Source organism: Equus przewalskii, chromosome 6 (assembly GCF_037783145.1).
Source record: "Equus przewalskii isolate Varuska chromosome 6, EquPr2, whole genome shotgun sequence".
Taxonomy (NCBI): domain Eukaryota; kingdom Metazoa; phylum Chordata; class Mammalia; order Perissodactyla; family Equidae; genus Equus; species Equus przewalskii.
Window position 1 is genome coordinate 66,603,409 of NC_091836.1, and position 17,339 is coordinate 66,620,747.

Here is a 17,339-nt window from a genome sequence, read left to right on the forward strand (position 1 = left end):
AGCAGCATGAAAAATTTCGGATGTGGACTATATCAGAAAATTCAAAACCATGTAAAAGGTTGGTTTTTGGTATACATAACTGCCCTAATGAGGCAAAGAAACTTGATTTCCAAGTGCACAGCTCCATGAGACTATTTAGGATACAGTCACTACTTTGAAATTAATCATAGTAGTTGACATTCTATCTAGAATAGGGTCTTTAGTTCAATGACTTCTTCTTCTTTTTTTTTTGATGAGGAAGATTGGCCTTGAGCTAATATCTGTTGCCAGTCTTGCTCTTTTTGCTTGAGGAAGATTATTGCTGATCTAACATCTGTGCCAGTCTTCCTCTATTTTGTATGTGGGATGCTGCCACAGCATGGCTTGATGAGTGGTGTGTAGGTCTGCCCCCGGGATCCGAACCCGTGAACTGTGGGGTGCCGAAGCGTGGCACGTGAACTTAACCACTATGTCACTGGGCTGGCCCCTCAATGATTTCATTTTAAGATGTTTAATTTCTCTTATTCAGTAAGAGTTAAACCTTATTTATAAGCCTCCAGAAGTCTTTTACCTTAAAAATTATAACATTTTCAGACAATTAGATTGTAGGATAATATGTCTGTAAAGATCAGCCCAGAGCTAATCTTTCCCAGGGCAAATGCAGATGTCTTAGTTAGTGGCAATTTTACATCTCACATAGTAATCAATCTTTGTTTTTTGGTCTGCTTCTCTTTTTATCACCTAATTGGATAGAGGCTGGGAACCTTAAAATTGGAATAAACAAGGAAGGCATAGATTTATGTTATTATACTAATTGAGCAGTTTCTGCTCTGAAAGTAAGTTTGGCACACTTGTTTGTTAAATATCATGGTTTTCTTAGTGTTTATATAAATAGAGGTTTTTAAGTAGTGGTAGTCGTACAGTTGGAGAAATTTTACCTGAATATATTTGTCTTGGTTAAAGTAGACAAGAATGTAGATGTTTTTCTGATTGGCGAGATACACTTTATGATAGGCTCGTTATCTTTTTGGTCCAAATCTGCTCCTCCTATGCTTTCATTAATGATGCCATCATTTACCCAGTTAGAACCCAGAGGCCTTTGGGAATCCTTTCTCGGTGACCCATGTCCACTGAGTCATCAACTCTTATCAGTTCTACCTTCTTGACATCCCTTGAATCTATCCGTTTTCTGTTCCCACTGGGCCTGTAATCTTTCCGGTCTCACCATTTTTCAAGTGCATTACTATGCTGTAAAGGTCTTGGTGTTTGTGGATTTAAAATGGAAAGTTTTAGCTATTCTTAGATAACAGTGGAAATTTGTTACAAGTAATGATACATAATTTTTTTGAGACTGGAATTTGAATAGTACCCCCTCTTTGCTACTGTCGAGAGAGCTCAGCTGAAGGCATTGGAGGAGGGCATTGAGACTATAGATTACGGTAATCACAGTACTGTGAAGTCATTAAAACTTTCATTCTTTGTAGAAAAAAAATGCTCCTTAAAAAGCCCACTGTTAGTGCTGGTGGTAAAACTAAAGAGAAAGTGAGGAGATCTTCAAAATTTATACTTTTTGTTCATAAAACTGATGTTTTGTATTGAAAAATGAATGTTAGATTTGGTATTAGCTCAGATCTATGTAACAAACTGTACCACATAAGAATAAGAAAAAGTGTTTTTGGTTTTTTCTTTTTAAAGATTTTATTTTTCCTTTTTCTCCCCAAAGCCCCCTGGTACCTAGTTGTATATTTTTAGTTGTGGGTCCTTATAATTCTGGCATATGGGACACCACCTCAACGTGGCCTGACGAGTGGCGCCATGTCTGTGCCCAGGATCCGAACCGGTGAAACCCTGGGCCAGCAAAATGGAGTGCGTGAACCTAACCACTTAGCCACAGGGCTGGCCCCGAAAAAGTGGTTTTGAAACTACTTAAGTCAGAACAATACAACAGTTGCTGTCCTAGAGTTGTAGGAAAGGCGTTAACTTGGGTAAAGATATTCCCAAAGAACATGTAACTTTTTGTGGAATATGTGATTGGAGAAAAAGTCTGAGCTTGTAGAGGCATTTCCATATTTACTAACTTGGGAATAAGAGAAGGTCTCTAATACATTCCTTAAGAATGTCTAGGACCTGCTCTAATGGCCTCCTAACTGGTCTGTCTGCTTCATTTTGATTCCTTCTGGTCCATTAGCCACATTGCTGCCAAGATACTGTTTGTGAGGTGTAAATCTGACTGTGTTTCTCCCTTATTTGAAATGAGCAAGTTACTGAATCTCTTAGCTTCAATTTCTTATCCAAAAATGAGGATAATGTACATTCTTCATGGGATTATTGGGAGGGATAAATTTTTAAAATACACATAAAATATTTTGTACATTGGTGAGCTCATTAAATATTTAATAGAGATTATGTGGTTATTATTCATAAAGCAGACTCTTTACCATGACAAACAAGGCCCTTTATGCTCTGATCCCTACCTATCTATTTTGCCTCATTTTTGGCACCCCTATCCTATATACCACTTATAGAACCACTGAATGATTCCCACATCGCATTCTCTCTTCATGCATTTGCCCTTGTGATTTCCAATTCCCAAAATACCTCTCCCTGCTTCCACCCCATACTGCTTTTTTCTGAGTTCCCATAGCCCCCTTTATAAATGTGTATTATGACATTTCATACCATTATGCGGTTATCGCTTTACTTGTCAGTTTTCCTCACTAGTCTGTGAGATTGTTGAGTGTAGAATTGGTATCTTTTTATTTTTGTATTCTTGTTCCTGGTAACTGTAGGCATATAATGGAATGGTTGCTAAATAAATATTTGTTTTATTGAATGAGTGAATGAATGAACAAATGAATGGCAAGACTGAAATGAAAAGCAATGGAGAGAGAGTAGTAGTGGTGAAGGCAAAGGATTCTGGAGCCTGGGTTTATAGCAGAGATCTATGTTTTACATTCCTTGTGACCTTGAATGAGTTACTTAATTTTTTTGTGCCTTCTTTTCTCCACATAGAAAATGGGACTAATAATAGTATTTACTACGTAGGGTTGTAGTGAAGATTAGATAGATGAGTTTAATATATGTGTAAAGCACTCAGAGCAGTGCATGACATGTAGTAGGCTCTATTTAGGTGCTAGCTGCTGCTGCTGCTAAGGTTTTTGTTGTTTTCCTGATAATTCAGAACCTATTGGCTCTTTGCTATCAAGAATAATGTTATCTTTATGCGTTTAAGTTGGCTGCAAACTTTGAATTTTAAGATAATGTTCATGGGGCCTGCCTGGTGGCGCAGCAGTTAAGTGCGCATGTTCCGCTTCGGCGGCCCAGGGTTCACTGGTTTGGATCCCGGATGTGGACATGGCACCGCTTTGCAAAGCCATGCTGTGGTAGACGTCCCACATGTAAAGTGGAGGAAGATGGGCATGGATGTTAACTCAGGGCCAGTCTTCCTCAGCAAAAACAGGAGGATTGGCAGCAGATGTTAGCTCTGGGCTAGTCTTCTCCAAAAAAAATAGATAATGTTCGGGTCTTAGAAGTTGTTTAATTTGCTCTGTATGTTTTTCTTTTTACAGGGCTCTATGGAGCAAGTCAGTTCTCATTTTTTGGAGCAAACGCTTGACAAGAAGCTGATGTCAGATCTGAGGGTAACTGAATTCTTTGTTGTTTAAACTCGGTTTCTGTAACCAGCATCAGTGTAGCTATGTGCCAAGTTGTGTTGATTTAATTTGCAGCCCATGCATTTGTTAAGTTAATGTAGGGTGACTAGATTACATTTTAATTTAAAATCTTAGTAACTTGAACCAAATTACAAGTTACTTCATTAAATTTTAAATTATTATAATGAATACTTTTATACAGGTTGTGTTTTACAAAAAGAAACAAAATTAACTGTTGGAAACTATAAAAGTCTGGTCTTATTTTGTGAGATTGTCTGACATCTTAGGACTCCTTTTCAACAGCAGTTCCCATGGGAGAGTGAGTAAATCCTTTCCCTGAACAGTAACAAAATGCCTCTTACGGAATGCCCTTAAGCCTTGACTGTGATAGTTCTCTGACAGAGTTGTCAGGACCAAATATGAGTCTGAGAATATGATATGAACATTCATTGTCAATACCTTTATTATCATTTTCATAATTTAAAAATTAAGAGTTAGAGAATCTTGGATAAATAGAAGGGAAAGGGAAACAATTTACCCACGTTCCCACTACTCTAACACAGTGACTTTCATTATTTTCATATATTTCTCCCCAGTTCTTTTTTCTGTGCATGTTTTAAACACTGAATCATTGTATAGTTGCTGGTTTTCATATTTATCACTATATCATTTGGTTTTTTTTAATATTGCTAACTTCATTTTTACTGATAGCTTAATATTCAGTTAAGTAGATGTGCTATCATTTTTTAGCCCTTCATTACACATTTAGATTCTTCTAATTTTCCCACCATTATAAGTCACATAAAGAGTATCATCTTCATGCATATTAGATTTTTTCTTCTTTGACTTGTTCTGTAAGATAAATTCTTAGGAATGATTGAGGAACTGATATCTGTGCTTCATTAAACATTGCCACATGGCTTTCCTGAAGGGCATAGCCTTCATTTGAGGTTGGTGATTAAGTGTTCTTTGTGTATACTGGGGTAGAAGTGTAAAGAGGGACATGCTCATGGTGAATGGTGAGGAATGGGAAGTACAAGTGTTTAAGACATATCACAGGGTACAAACTTTACTGCTGGGTCTGACCTACATCCTATAGGCTCAGATTGCTATATTTCATCAAGTTCCTTTGAGATGATCAACCAGGAGGATGTGGACTCACACCAAGAATGTTCATAAGAGGCTGATGTATAAAGTAGAATGGCACTTCATTCATTCATGATGAGAACTGTAGCTGTCAAGTGGACTGGATCTTTACTTTAGCCAGCCAGTGTATTCCCCCTTACGCAGTCTGTGCAGAAAGTGAATTTACTAGAAGGTTGCTTGGTGAGCGCAGTGTTGCTCAAATAGAGCATGATTTTGCCAAATAGAGACTGACTTCTACTGGGACTGAAAACAGTTCTTCTCTGGGGCCAGCATAGTTTCTACTCAGGATGGTGCTTGGAGAGACACTGCCATTATTTACCTCTCTGATTTTCCCTTTCCTGTGTTGCCAGGGCAGACATAACCACCTATCTGATCACCACATTCTTTCGCTATCTTAATGAGTTTATTATTTTTAAATAAGGTTACTATCAGCTGTGATAGACCTGAGAGCCTTTGGTCTTACTTTAATCTCTGATCTATTGAGTATTTTTATTAAAAATGTAACTTGGAGAGCAGTCTTATTTCCTACCTTCTCATGTGCTTGGGGTTCATCTTACTATTCCCTCATGAATCTACCGCAAATGGTAATTGCTGTCATCCTCCACAGAGGAAACGCACTGCACATGAGCGTGCCAAGGAGCTTTACAGTTCAGGGGAATTTTCCAGCGGCAGGAAGTGGGGAGATGATGCTCCCAAGGAAGAAGTAGATACGGGGGCTGTGAACTTGATTGAGTCAGGAGCTTGTGGAGCCTTTGTTCATGGATTGGAAGATGAGATGTATGGTAAGTATGACTGCATAATATTATCAGTGCCATTTCCTGAGTGACTGCTGTGTGTCAGGCATTGTACTGGGTGATATACAGGCATTGTCTTGTTTTAATCTTCACAGTCATTTTATGAAGTGCCTACTACTATTTTAATTTTACAAACAGAAGAGACTGAGGCCCAGGTGGTATGATACAGTGGTTAAGAGCATGAACTTTGGGTTCAGTCAATCTAGGTTCAAATTCCAGCATTTCCATAAAACAAGGTTAATGCTAAGTGTTTCTGAATTGTGAGAATTAAATGAGATGATATATACATAAAATGCTTGGCCCAATACTTGACTCGTTTATAGTAAACACTTAATAATTGATAGTAAAAATTTATATCACTACTGTTAACAACAATAACTTGTTATGAGTCACCCAGATAGTAAGAGACAGAAGCAAGTTTTAAATCCAAGTATGTTTGACTTCAAAGCCTTTGTATGACAAATGAAGACTTTATTTCACCTTCATTTTTTAAAGATATTTTCACTGGGAATAGAATTGTAGATTAATAGGGTTTTTTCCCCCGGTCTTTTAAAGATGTTGTTCCACAGTTTTCCAGTTTGCATTGTTTCTTTTGAGAAGTCTTCTGTCACTTTTTATCTTTGTTCTTCTGTACGTGATGTATCTTTTTCCTCTAGCTGTTTTTGAGATTTTTCTCTCTATCACTGATTTTAAGCAATTTAGTTATGTATCTTGGTGTAGTTTTCTTCATGTTTCTTATGCTTGGAATTTGTTGAGCTTCTTGGACCTATGGGTTTATAGTTTTTGTCTCATTTGGAAAATCTTTGGTCATTGTTTCTTTAAATATTTTTCTGGCCCCACGCTCCTTTGGAGATTCCAATTACGTATGTATAGGCATACCTCAGAGATATTGGGGGTTCAGTTTCAGACCACTGCAATAAAGCAAATATCACAATAAAGCAAGTCACATGATGTTTTTGGTTTTCTGGTGTATATAAAAGTTATGTTTACATTATACTGTAGTTTTTTAAGTGTGCAATAGCATTACATCTAAAAAAACACTATACATATCATAATTAAAAAATACGTTATTGCTGGGACTGGCCTGGTGGCATACCAGTTAAGTTTGTGCTCTCTGCTTCAGTGGCCCAGGTTTTGCAGGTTTGGATCCCGGGTGCGGACTCACACACTGCTCAATAAGCCATGCTGTGGTGGTGTCCCACATATAAAATAGAGGAAGACTGGCACATACATTAGCTCAGAACAGTCTTTCTTAAGCAAAAAGAGGAAGATTGGCAACAGATGTTAGCTCAGGGCCAATCTTTCTCACTAAGAAAAGCCATAAAATTTTATTGCTGAAAAATGCTAGCCATCATCTGAGTCTTCACCTAGTCATAATCTTTTTTGCTGGTGGAGGGTCTTATAAAAAATGCAATATCTGCAAAGGACAATAAAGGAAAGCACAATAAAATGAGATAGGCCTGTATTAGGCTGCTGAGGTTGTCCTGCAGCTCATTGGTGCTCTAGTCTTTCTTTTTCCTCCTAGTGTTTTTTCTCTTTTTTTCACTTTGGGTAGTATCTATTGCTTTGTCTTAGAGTTTATTGATCTTTTCTTTTGCAGTGTCTAATCTACTCTTAATCCCATCCAGTGTATTTTTCATCTCAGACATTGTGGGTTTCATCTCTAGAAGTTTGATTAGAATTTGGGTCTTTGGGTTTAGTATCTTCCATGTCTCTACTTAACCTGCTTAGTCTTTTCACTTTGTCAACAGAGAATGCGTTTACAGTGACTGTCCTAATGTTCTTGTCTACTAGGTCTATTATTTGTGTGATTTCTGGGTTGGTTTTGATTGATTATGGATTAATCAATCCACATTATGGATTATATTTTTCTGCTTCTATGCATGCCTAGTAATTCTTGATTGGATGCCAGACATCGTGAATTATACTTTATTGGATGCTGACGTTGTTATATTCCTGTAAATATTCTTGAGCTTTTTTCTGGGATGCAATTAATTCAGGTCTTATTTTTAAGTTTTGATAGGCAGGACCCAAGCAACATTTAGTTTAGGGCATATTTTTCTCCACTACTGAAACAAACTCTTCTGAAAAAGCAATTGAAGCCTATGTGTGAGCTTTGGAGATTGTTCCCTCTAATCCTGTTGAGTGGTTCTTTCTCAGACCTTGGATAGTTCCCTCACAGATCAGAACTCAGCTAGAGACTTGAGGAGGATCCTCTGCAGATCTCCCAAGCTCTCTCCTTGCATGCATTTCTCTCCTTTCTGTGCTCTGCCCTATGAACTCTAGCCACATGGCCTTTCCAGACTCCCAGCTCTGTCGTCTTCTTTTTTTTTTTTTTTTTTAAAGATTGGCACCTGGGCTAACCACTGTTGCCGATCTCCTTTTTTTTTTGAGGATTGGCACCTGGGCTAACAACTGTTGCCGATCTTTTTTTTTTTTCCTGCTTTATCTCCCCAAACCCCCCCTGTACACAGTTGTATATCTTAGTTGCATGTCCTTCTAGTTGTGGGATGTGGGACGCCTTCTCAACATGGCCTGACGAGTGGTGCCATGTCTGCGCCCAGGATCCGAACCCTGGGCTACTGCAGTGGAGCGCGCGAACTTAACCACTCGGCCACGGAGCCGGCCCCGCTCTGTCTTCTCAACTCAGGGAGACCTGCAACCTGGAAACTCTCTCCATACAGTAATCTGGTGTAATCATAGAGTTCACCTCATTTATTTCCCATCTCTCAGGGATCACCGCCCTTTCTTGCTTGGTGTCCGGTGTGTTGAATACTGGTGTTTCATATATTTTGTCTTTGTTTTCAGTTGTTTCAGTGGAAAGATAAATCTGGCCCTTGTTATTCCATCTTAGCCAGTAATGGAAGTCCTGAAAAGCTCTTGTGATTTCCATAATATGATGCTGTCTGTCTTACATAGATCACAGAATGTCAGTACTTTGAGATAATTGATTCCATTCTCCTCATTTTCAGTGAGGGTAACAGACCTGGGGAAACACTGTTGGTTGTCCAAATTTTACAATAAATTTGTGTCAGAGGATTAGAACTCAGATCTTTAAAATGCCTATAAAAATTGCCTCGCAGTAGAGCTGCTTCTCAGAAGGGCAAGAAGATTACTTTTGAAAGATAATTTTCTACTAGTGGATATAAGAATTGGGTTACCGTATCCAATTTGCTGTAAGGTTTTTTGTATAAATAGAAATTAGTGAAATCTGCCTCTGCTTCTTTGTTCTCTATGAACTTGATACAAGAGTTATAATTTAAATGGTATTAGTTAATAAGGAAGTGCAGTTATTAAAACCCATTTTATCCTAAGACAAGTAACTAGCATCTATTTTATTTTGTTTCTACCAGCACTTTTGCTTTGTTTAGTTTCTACATTTGGATTTCTTTACTATTAATGTTTATGTGGTTTAGTTCTACAGTGGTCAGTTTGTCACTGAGATTTGATTAAAGGAACTTAATTTTGGAAAGTGAGTAGATCATAATCTGCATCAGGTATGGCAGCTTCCTAATTTTCTCATATTTATAAAATTCGGGGTAAATAAGGGTTTAAGGACACATCGCTGGGAATGAAATGGCACCTTATTTCATTGACTGTGGACTCTAGTGTAGTGTCTTCTCATTTCATGTTATCCCTCCCTACTGGGCCTTTGTTCATGCGGTTCCTCTGCTTAGAAAGGCCTTTTTCCTTTCCATTGGCCTAGCAACTCCTTCAGATGTTGTTTTAGGGGTCACTTGTTCTAGAAAGCTGCCTCTGATCCTGTTGAGTGGGCTGTGTGCCTCTTCTGCATTTTCGTGTACTCCTGTGCTTTTCCATTGTACCACTTGTCGTTCTGTAATGCAGTTAACTATTCTTGTCTGTAGGTGCTGGGAGACAGTCTTGTTCTTGTTCATTTTTGTATCTTTAGTACTAAGCATAAAGCTAGTAAGTAGCAAAGTCAGGATCTGATTACACATGTTAAGATCCCAGAGGATCAGTCTTTTTCTTTTTTTTTTTCCCCACTAGCATAGCCAACTCCTTTTCTCTGCCCTGGACCCTTAAGGAGACTGTAATGTAATTTAAACATTCCAAAAAGTGCATTAGAAATTGTTAATTTACCTGCCTGTACCGGGCTGTGCATGCAATGTAAAATACCAAGTTTCTTTGCTTTTGCTCAGAATTGCATCAGTTCAGGTCATACTGATTACGTCATGCTGATCAAAAGTTTCTCTGTGATTCCCTTCATAGACTTGCAAGAGTTACACATGAGGCTGTGTGCTGTAATGGTTAAAGCCCTAGGAAGAAGAATCAGCAGTTAACACATTTGGGGCCATCTCTGGCTTGCTTTGTAATTATTAAAAGTTTCATGTTTAAATTACATTATTGTGAAGTGGAGCAGATCCTTCCCCTCTGATGAAAAGGAGGAATTCATAACTACCAAGAAAAATCTGAGTCATCTCCCTTTAATGTAGTAATTCTGCTTTTAAAGTGTCTATAAAACCATTCTTGTACAAAAGCCAAATTATATTTGTGAGTTTTAACCACAATTTGAGTGTTTTTCTTTTCTTTTCTTTTGTGAAAGTATACATTTTGTTGCAGAACCATATGCGAGCCACTGGAACAAACAAGCGTGTTTGGAAGTCTTGTGAGCATTGTCTGTAGCTTAGTCATCTCTCCTCTCTGTCTCCCAGCACTTGGCACAGGGCTTGGCCTGTAGTACACATTCAGGAAACATTGTTAGTGAGGGAACAAAGGGCCTCCTGGACTCAGTGGCTTTACTGTTACAAGTTCTGAGCGTGCAGAGAGGTAGAAGACATGCCTCTATTTTCAAGGTGCTTACGAGACCCTTACCTATGCCATAGCCAATATTTGTTGAGCTTTTAACATATGCCAGGCAGTGTGCTATGTGCTTTACCTGTATTATGTGATTTAGTCCTTTGAACACCTCTAAGAAAATGGGTATTATCTCGATTTAACAGATGAGAAAATTGAGGTACTAGGAAGTTAAGTTACTTATTTGAGATCACCCTCCAAGTTATTGGAGGGATTATTCTTCACGATTCACTGCAAGACCTCCATCATTCCTTAACCCCACTTTGTGATGCTAGTCTAGAATCAGCAGACCTGGGTACTAGTCTTATCTCTGCTCTTACTCACTTTGAGGTAAGTTAATTCACTTTGCTGAATCTTATCTCTAACATGAGAGTGATGATATCTAGCCTGTTTTAATTTTAACAGTATTATTATTTAAAAACTGCCTTTTTAGAAAGTACTTTACTGTAGTTGGAATACTAAGGTAAATAAGATAACTTAGTTTTTGAAGAAATTCCGTTAATGGAGACAGATGTGTGACTTGATCACAAGTCTGCAGAGTCAGGATGTAAACCTTAGTCCCTGTGACACTAAAGTCCTTGCTCTTTGGTCAGTGTGAAGGTGGTAGCTGACTCCGTGGGCAGGAGGAGATCTCCCAGAGAGAGCTTGTAGAGAGAGGAGCAGAGAGTGAAGAGAACTTGAACGAGAAAACATCTTTCTTGGATCTTTCCCACAGCTCTTAACTTGATGTGCAGTTTTCTTTGTCCCCTTTTCTCTAGAGGTCCGCATTGCTGCTGTGGAGGCTCTCTGCATGCTGGCCCAATCTTCACCCTCTTTTGCTGAGAAGTGCCTGGATTTCCTGGTTGACATGTTCAATGATGAAATTGAGGAAGTACGTCTGCAGTCCATACATACCATGAGAAAAATCTCTAACAATATCACTCTCCGAGAGGATCAGCTTGACACTGTCCTGGCTGTGTTAGAGGTGAGCGTTTACAGTTTGTTGCTCCTTTCTTCAGCAATACCTACTGAATGGCGCCTTTTTTTTTTAAACCAGGTGTTGTCCTAGGTATTGGTGATATACTAGTATATAGGCAGCACAGTTCTGCCTTCTCATCGCACAGCTCCCCTAAGATGGAGACTGACTGTTAAATAGGAAATTCAAATAACACTTGGTATTGCTATGATCAGGAAAGGATATGGTGCACTGGGAATACAGAGAGTAAGCTAATCTGAATTGTCTGAGGAAAGATTGGGGAGATAGAGAAGAAAGAAGGAGTGTTGTAGTGGACACTTAAAGGAGGAGTAGGACTTAATGAGGCTTTTTACTTGGAAGGAGTGGCACTGATGGAGAATGGAAAAGTACCAAACAGAAGGAGCAATGTCTAAAGACCCAGGGGTAAGAGTGAGTATGATATATTCAAGGAATTAAAAGGAATTAATTGTCATAGTGTCATAGAGTGGAAGAGATGGAGGAGGGGAGGGAAGTGGCTATAGATAAGGTAGGGGATAAACTATGAAGAATTCTCTTCAGCCTTTGATTTGATTTCATTCTTTAGTGAATCATAGGATGTTGCAAGCAGGAAAAGATCTTAGGGATCAATTCATTCAACCCTGGAGTTTTCCAGAGAAAAAAGTAATTTGTTTGAGGTCACATAGCTAATAAGCGGTTGTGCCAGGATATGAATACAGATTTGCCTCCCAGGCTGTACAACTCTGTGGTTCTTGAATTATTTTTATAAAGTGTCTGTATTTTATTTGTGAGTACTAAAGTTTTAAAAAAAATATTAATAAAAGAGATTTGGCCTCTGGTTTTTCTTTTTTTTACTTTTTCAGATATTGTGCAATTTGATGCTTAGTCATTAGAGTTTGTTACAGATTTCTGCTACATACTTCACAAAACAGATCGGGTACTTCGAAGTTCCCTATCATTCTCTCAGTTGCTTAGCACTTCTGTTAAGATTTTTCCTGTATTTCGGGGCCAGCCCCGTGGCCAAGTGGTTAAGTTCGTGCACTCCACTTCGGCGGCCCAGGGTTTCACTGGTTCCGATCCTGGGTGCGGACATGGCACCACTCATCAAGCCATGCTGAAGTGGCATCCCACTTGCCACAACTAGAGGGACCCACAACTAAAAATACACAACTGTGTACTGGGAGGCTTTGGGGAGAAAAAGGAAAAATAAAATCTTTAAAAAAAGAAAAGATTTTTCATGTATTTTTTCCTAAGAAGAGTTTGCATTCAAAGTATTGTTCGGTAGTGGTGGTCCCTATAACCTAGCCCATTCTTTCCTTTTTAGCTTTCTTTCCCATCATTCCTCACCTTGAACCTCATGCTGTAGTCACTCCCCTAATCATCATGCTTTTCCTCACCATTTTTTCTTCTTTGTAATTTTTTCCCATCTGCCTGCAAAACTGCCTCTTTTCACCTAGCTGACTTCTCCCCTTATTCCCAGGATCTACATTAGGCAGCATATCTAGGAAGCCTTCCTTAACTAACCCCACCCCCTTGTTGGGCTAAATAGCATGCCTCTGAATTCCAATAACACCCAAGTGTAGACTACTCTAGCATTTATCAGTATATATTCTGATTATTATTCAGACCCTTCTCAAGGGGGCAGGGTCTTGGCTTTTTAAGTTCTTTTATTCCCAGTGTCTTGCAGTGTTGGATGCAAGGAGATGCGGAGTAAATGTTTGCTTAGTAGCTAAACTATGTTTTGATGTACAGAATTGTTCATAGGGCCACAGGTATTACTTATTAGTGAGTGCTTTTTTATAAAACTCATGAAGAATTTGTTTAGGTCTAAACTCCTTGACTTGTGGTTCTGTCCAAGAAGTTTAGACTTATATAAACTCAGTGTCTCAGTGTTCACTCTTGTACTCAGTGCTCCTTGTATTTACCATGTCACTGTACTTCATTGCATTAAGACTTAGCCAGCTGACCCTTCCAGCTTTAATTTGCCTTTTTTGTTTGTTATGTTAAGCTACTACCTGAATTCATCAAGCACTGTCTATGTTCTAGAAATGTAGTGGTGTCGAAAACAGATACGTTTTCTGCTGTTACAGAACTTATATTCTAAAGAGAGGTAGAGTAAAAAAAACCAAAATGATTTCAGATAGTGAGAAATCTTATGCAGAAGATAAACAGTGATGGAGGAATGGGGAATTTCACTGTAAAATTGAGTGGTTAGGAAAAGCCTTTCTAAGGAGACAATGTTTGAGTTGAGTCTTGAATGACAAAAGAAGCCAGCCATGTGAAGGTTGGGGGAAAGACTTTCAGGTAGAGGCAGCTAGTAGAAAGGCTCTAAGGCACAGATGAGCTTTGGGTGTTTACAGAACAGGAATAAGAAGGCCAGTATAGGTGGAACGTAGTGAGAAAGTATAAGTATGGCATGAAATGAGGTCTGAGAGGTGGGTAGGGGCAGGTGGAGTGCCTTGGGGGCCATTGTAAGATGTTTGGATTTTACTCTAAGTATTCTGGGAAACCACTGGAGGATTTTATGCAGAGGGGTAACATAATGATTTGCCCCTCTTTCAGCATATGTCATTCTTGATGTTTTCTTGAAATTCATATCTGATAAATTGACTTTTCCCTCATTCCTTCATTTAAGGCATATTTATTGAGTGCTAAGCCCATGTGTCTCTTACATAGTTTTCACATTTTATCATTGATGACAGGTTTACTGTATTTGTCTTATCTCCTAGATGAGACTATGAGCTCCTTAATTAGAGTGACCATGTTGTACCCTTTACTGTATTCTTTTCAGGGTGTAATGTGATGACTTATGCATAGTGGATCCTTAGTTAACATCTGAAACAAAGCACAGGTCAGCTGGATAACTGGGAAGTTCTTAAGAAACACACAAGTTGTTTTCTTCTTACTTTGAAATTGTTTCTTTAATACATCGCTGTAGCTGTCCCCTATGATTGGTAGAGATTTGGGAAGTGTTATATCTTATGGTTAAGTCCACAGCATGTAGAGGCAGACAGATCTGAATCAACTTGTCAGTCCCTCTTTTTGGTCCTTCCTTTTTCCCGTTGTTTTGTTGATATTTAGTGACCACCGATTATGTGCCAGGTGCTATGCTAATAAAGAGGATACAATAGTGAGCAAAAACCATGGCCCTGCTCTCCTGGACCTTATAATTTAGATATGAGGGAGACAGACAGATGCAAATGAAGGTGTAATAATAAATGAGGAAAGGAGCTCGCGACAGAAAGGAGTGAAGTCCCATGGGAGTATATCATAGAGGCGCTTGGTCTTTGCAGGTTTATGAGATGCAGCCATTAGGAAAGGCTTCTGAAACTGAGCTCTAAGGAAGGAATTAGGTACTAACTGGGCAGAAAGAGTTGGGAGTGTGAGGTATAAGAGCATTCCAGGCAAAGGAGCAGCAAGTATAGAAACTCTGGGGTAGGTGGAAACATGGCACAGTTGAGAGACCAAAAGAGGGCCTGGCTGTAACAAAGAGCTAGTGTGTGGTGTGAGATTAGGCTGGAGGGGTGGGTGGGACCAGCTCATGCAGAGCCTTGAAAGTCATATTAAGAAAAGAGCAACTGGAAGCTATTAAAGGATTTTAGCAGAGTGTCGTACTGGCTTTGTGACTTTGGACAAATTATGTATTTAATCTCTGTGGTCCTTAGTTTTCTCATCAATAAAGTGAGGATAATTCCACATGAATATGTGTTTCTTATGAGAATTAAATGAGAGAATTCATGTAAAGTGCTTAGCTTGGTGCATGGCACATAGAAAGCATTCGTATGGTAGTAGTTCATATGTTGATAAAGTCATTCAAGAAACATTTACTGATTTTTTTTTACTGAGCCAGATTCTGTACTAGGTTCTGAGGATGTCCAAGTAGACAGTGCTAGTTCTTGCCTCTGAGTTGCTCACAGTTTTATAGGGAAGGCAGCAGTATAAACCAGTAATACAAGGTGGTATCAAATGTAAGGTAAGGAATGACATTCTAGCCAGAGGGATAGCATATGGCCACAGGTAGAGGCTGGGAGGGGTGAAATGGCACAGCATGGACAGGCAACATTGATAAGTTCACGTGGCTTTGAGGGAGAGGGGTGGGAGAGGTTAACGGGAGAGCTGAGCAGGGGACTGATTGTGAAGGGCCTTGTGTGCATTCTGGGGAGCCTGAGCTTTATCCTAGAAGCGGTGGGAAGCCAAATGAGGTTCCTAAACGGGAATGACTTGGTCAGATGTGTTTAGTAGGAAGTTGGCCCCTCTAACTGTACAGAGTAAAGAGATGAGAGACCTGCAGGATGAGAGAGGGTGCCTGGAGAATAAAGAAGGCATGTCTGCAACCCAGCGTTGAAGCAGCATCCTCTGTTCTTAGATTTTGCCATGTGGATGCAGATATGTCCGTTAAAATTTTTAGTTTGATTTCTTTCATGTATTAAGTAAAACTTAAGATATAAAATTTTTAGGAGAAAATATTTGTGACCTTGGTTTAGACCTTGGATTAGATAGAACACCAAAAGCTTAACCCATAAAAGAAATAACTAGATAAATTGCACTGCATCAAAATTAAAAAGCTCTTCAAAAAGACACTTTGAAGAAATTGTAAAGATGGCAAAACAATGTGAATGTACTTAATACCATAGAGCTGTACACTTAAAATGGTAAATTTTATGTATATTTTACCACAGTAAAGAGAGATAATGAGACCAAAGCAAACACACAGAATGCTTTTGGTATATAAACCATCCATAAAAGGGGAGGAGGTGGATTTGGATACAGAAACATGCATGGGGGAACACAGTGTGAAGACCCAGAGAGAATGCCATCTACAAGCCAAGGAATGCCAAGGCTACCAGAAGCGAGGAGAGAAGCATGGAACAGATTCTCCCTCAGCCCTCACAAGGAGCCAGACCTGCTAGTAACTTGGTTTTGGATCTCAAGCCTCCAGAATGGAGACAGTAAGTTTCTTTTTTTCTAAGCTAAAAGAAAATGTTTTTGAAAAGACATACTGCAGACTGAGAAAAATATTTGCAAAATACATATCTGATAAAAAATATATAAAGAATTCTCAGGGCCCACCCCAGTGGTGCAGTGGTTGAGTTCTCACATTCCACTTTGGCAGCCCGGGGTTCACCGGCTTGAATCCCAGGTGGACCTGTGCACCGCTTGGCAAGCCATGCTGTGGCAGACGTCCCACATATGAAGTAGAGGAAGATGAGCATGGATGTTAGCTCAGGGCCAGTCTTCCTCAGCAAAAAGAGGAGGATGGGCAGCAGATGTTAGCTCAGGGCTAATCTTCCTCAAAAAAAAAAGAATTCTCAGAAGTCAGTAATAAAAAGCAGATTATTCAGTTGCATTAGGGAAATACAAATTAAAACCTTAGTGAGATATTACAACATACCTATTAGAATGGCTGGGAAAAAAGAAGAAAAGAAACCCTGACAATATCAAGTGCCGTGAGGGTGGGGAGCAACTGGCATGCTCATACACTGCTCGTGGGAGTGCAAAATGGTAGAATCGCTGTGGAAAACAGCACGGCAATTGCTTATAAAGTTAAACCTCCACTTACCGTATGATCCCACAGTCCACCTCTGAAGTATTTCCTAAAGAGAGTTGAAAACATTTTCATGCAAAATCCCATATGCAAATATTTATTGCAGCTTTATTTATAATAATCCCAAACTGGAAACAACACAGAATCCTTCAGTTGGTGAATGGGTAAACTGTGGTACATCTATACAATGGAATACTACTCAGTAATAAGAAGGAATGAGCTGCTAATACACATAACAACGTGGATGAATCTCAAATGCATTATGCTAGGTGAAAGTTGCCAGACTCAAGAAGCAGCATGATCTCTGATTCCATTTATATGACGTTTTGGAAAAGACAAAACTGTAGCAGGAGATATCTCAGTGGTTGCCAGAGGCTGGAGGTGAGGAGTATACTACAAAGGGACGCTAGGGAAGTGTTTGGGTGATCAGAATGTTTTATATCATGATTGTGATG

The 17,339-nt window shown here is 39.1% G+C and overlaps 1 protein-coding gene across 1 annotated transcript in view; it reads left to right on the forward strand.

Moving 5' to 3' along the window:
- The window catches only part of INTS4 (integrator complex subunit 4), a 94,057-nt gene that overhangs the window by 43,018 nt on the left and 33,700 nt on the right, over positions 1 to 17,339 (forward strand). Inside the window, exons 9-11 of the mRNA XM_008524531.2 lie at positions 3,549 to 3,620; positions 5,386 to 5,560; positions 11,146 to 11,351. Coding sequence (XP_008522753.1) covers positions 3,549 to 3,620; positions 5,386 to 5,560; positions 11,146 to 11,351 — 453 coding nt within the window. The remainder of the gene's footprint in view (positions 1 to 3,548; positions 3,621 to 5,385; positions 5,561 to 11,145; positions 11,352 to 17,339) is intronic.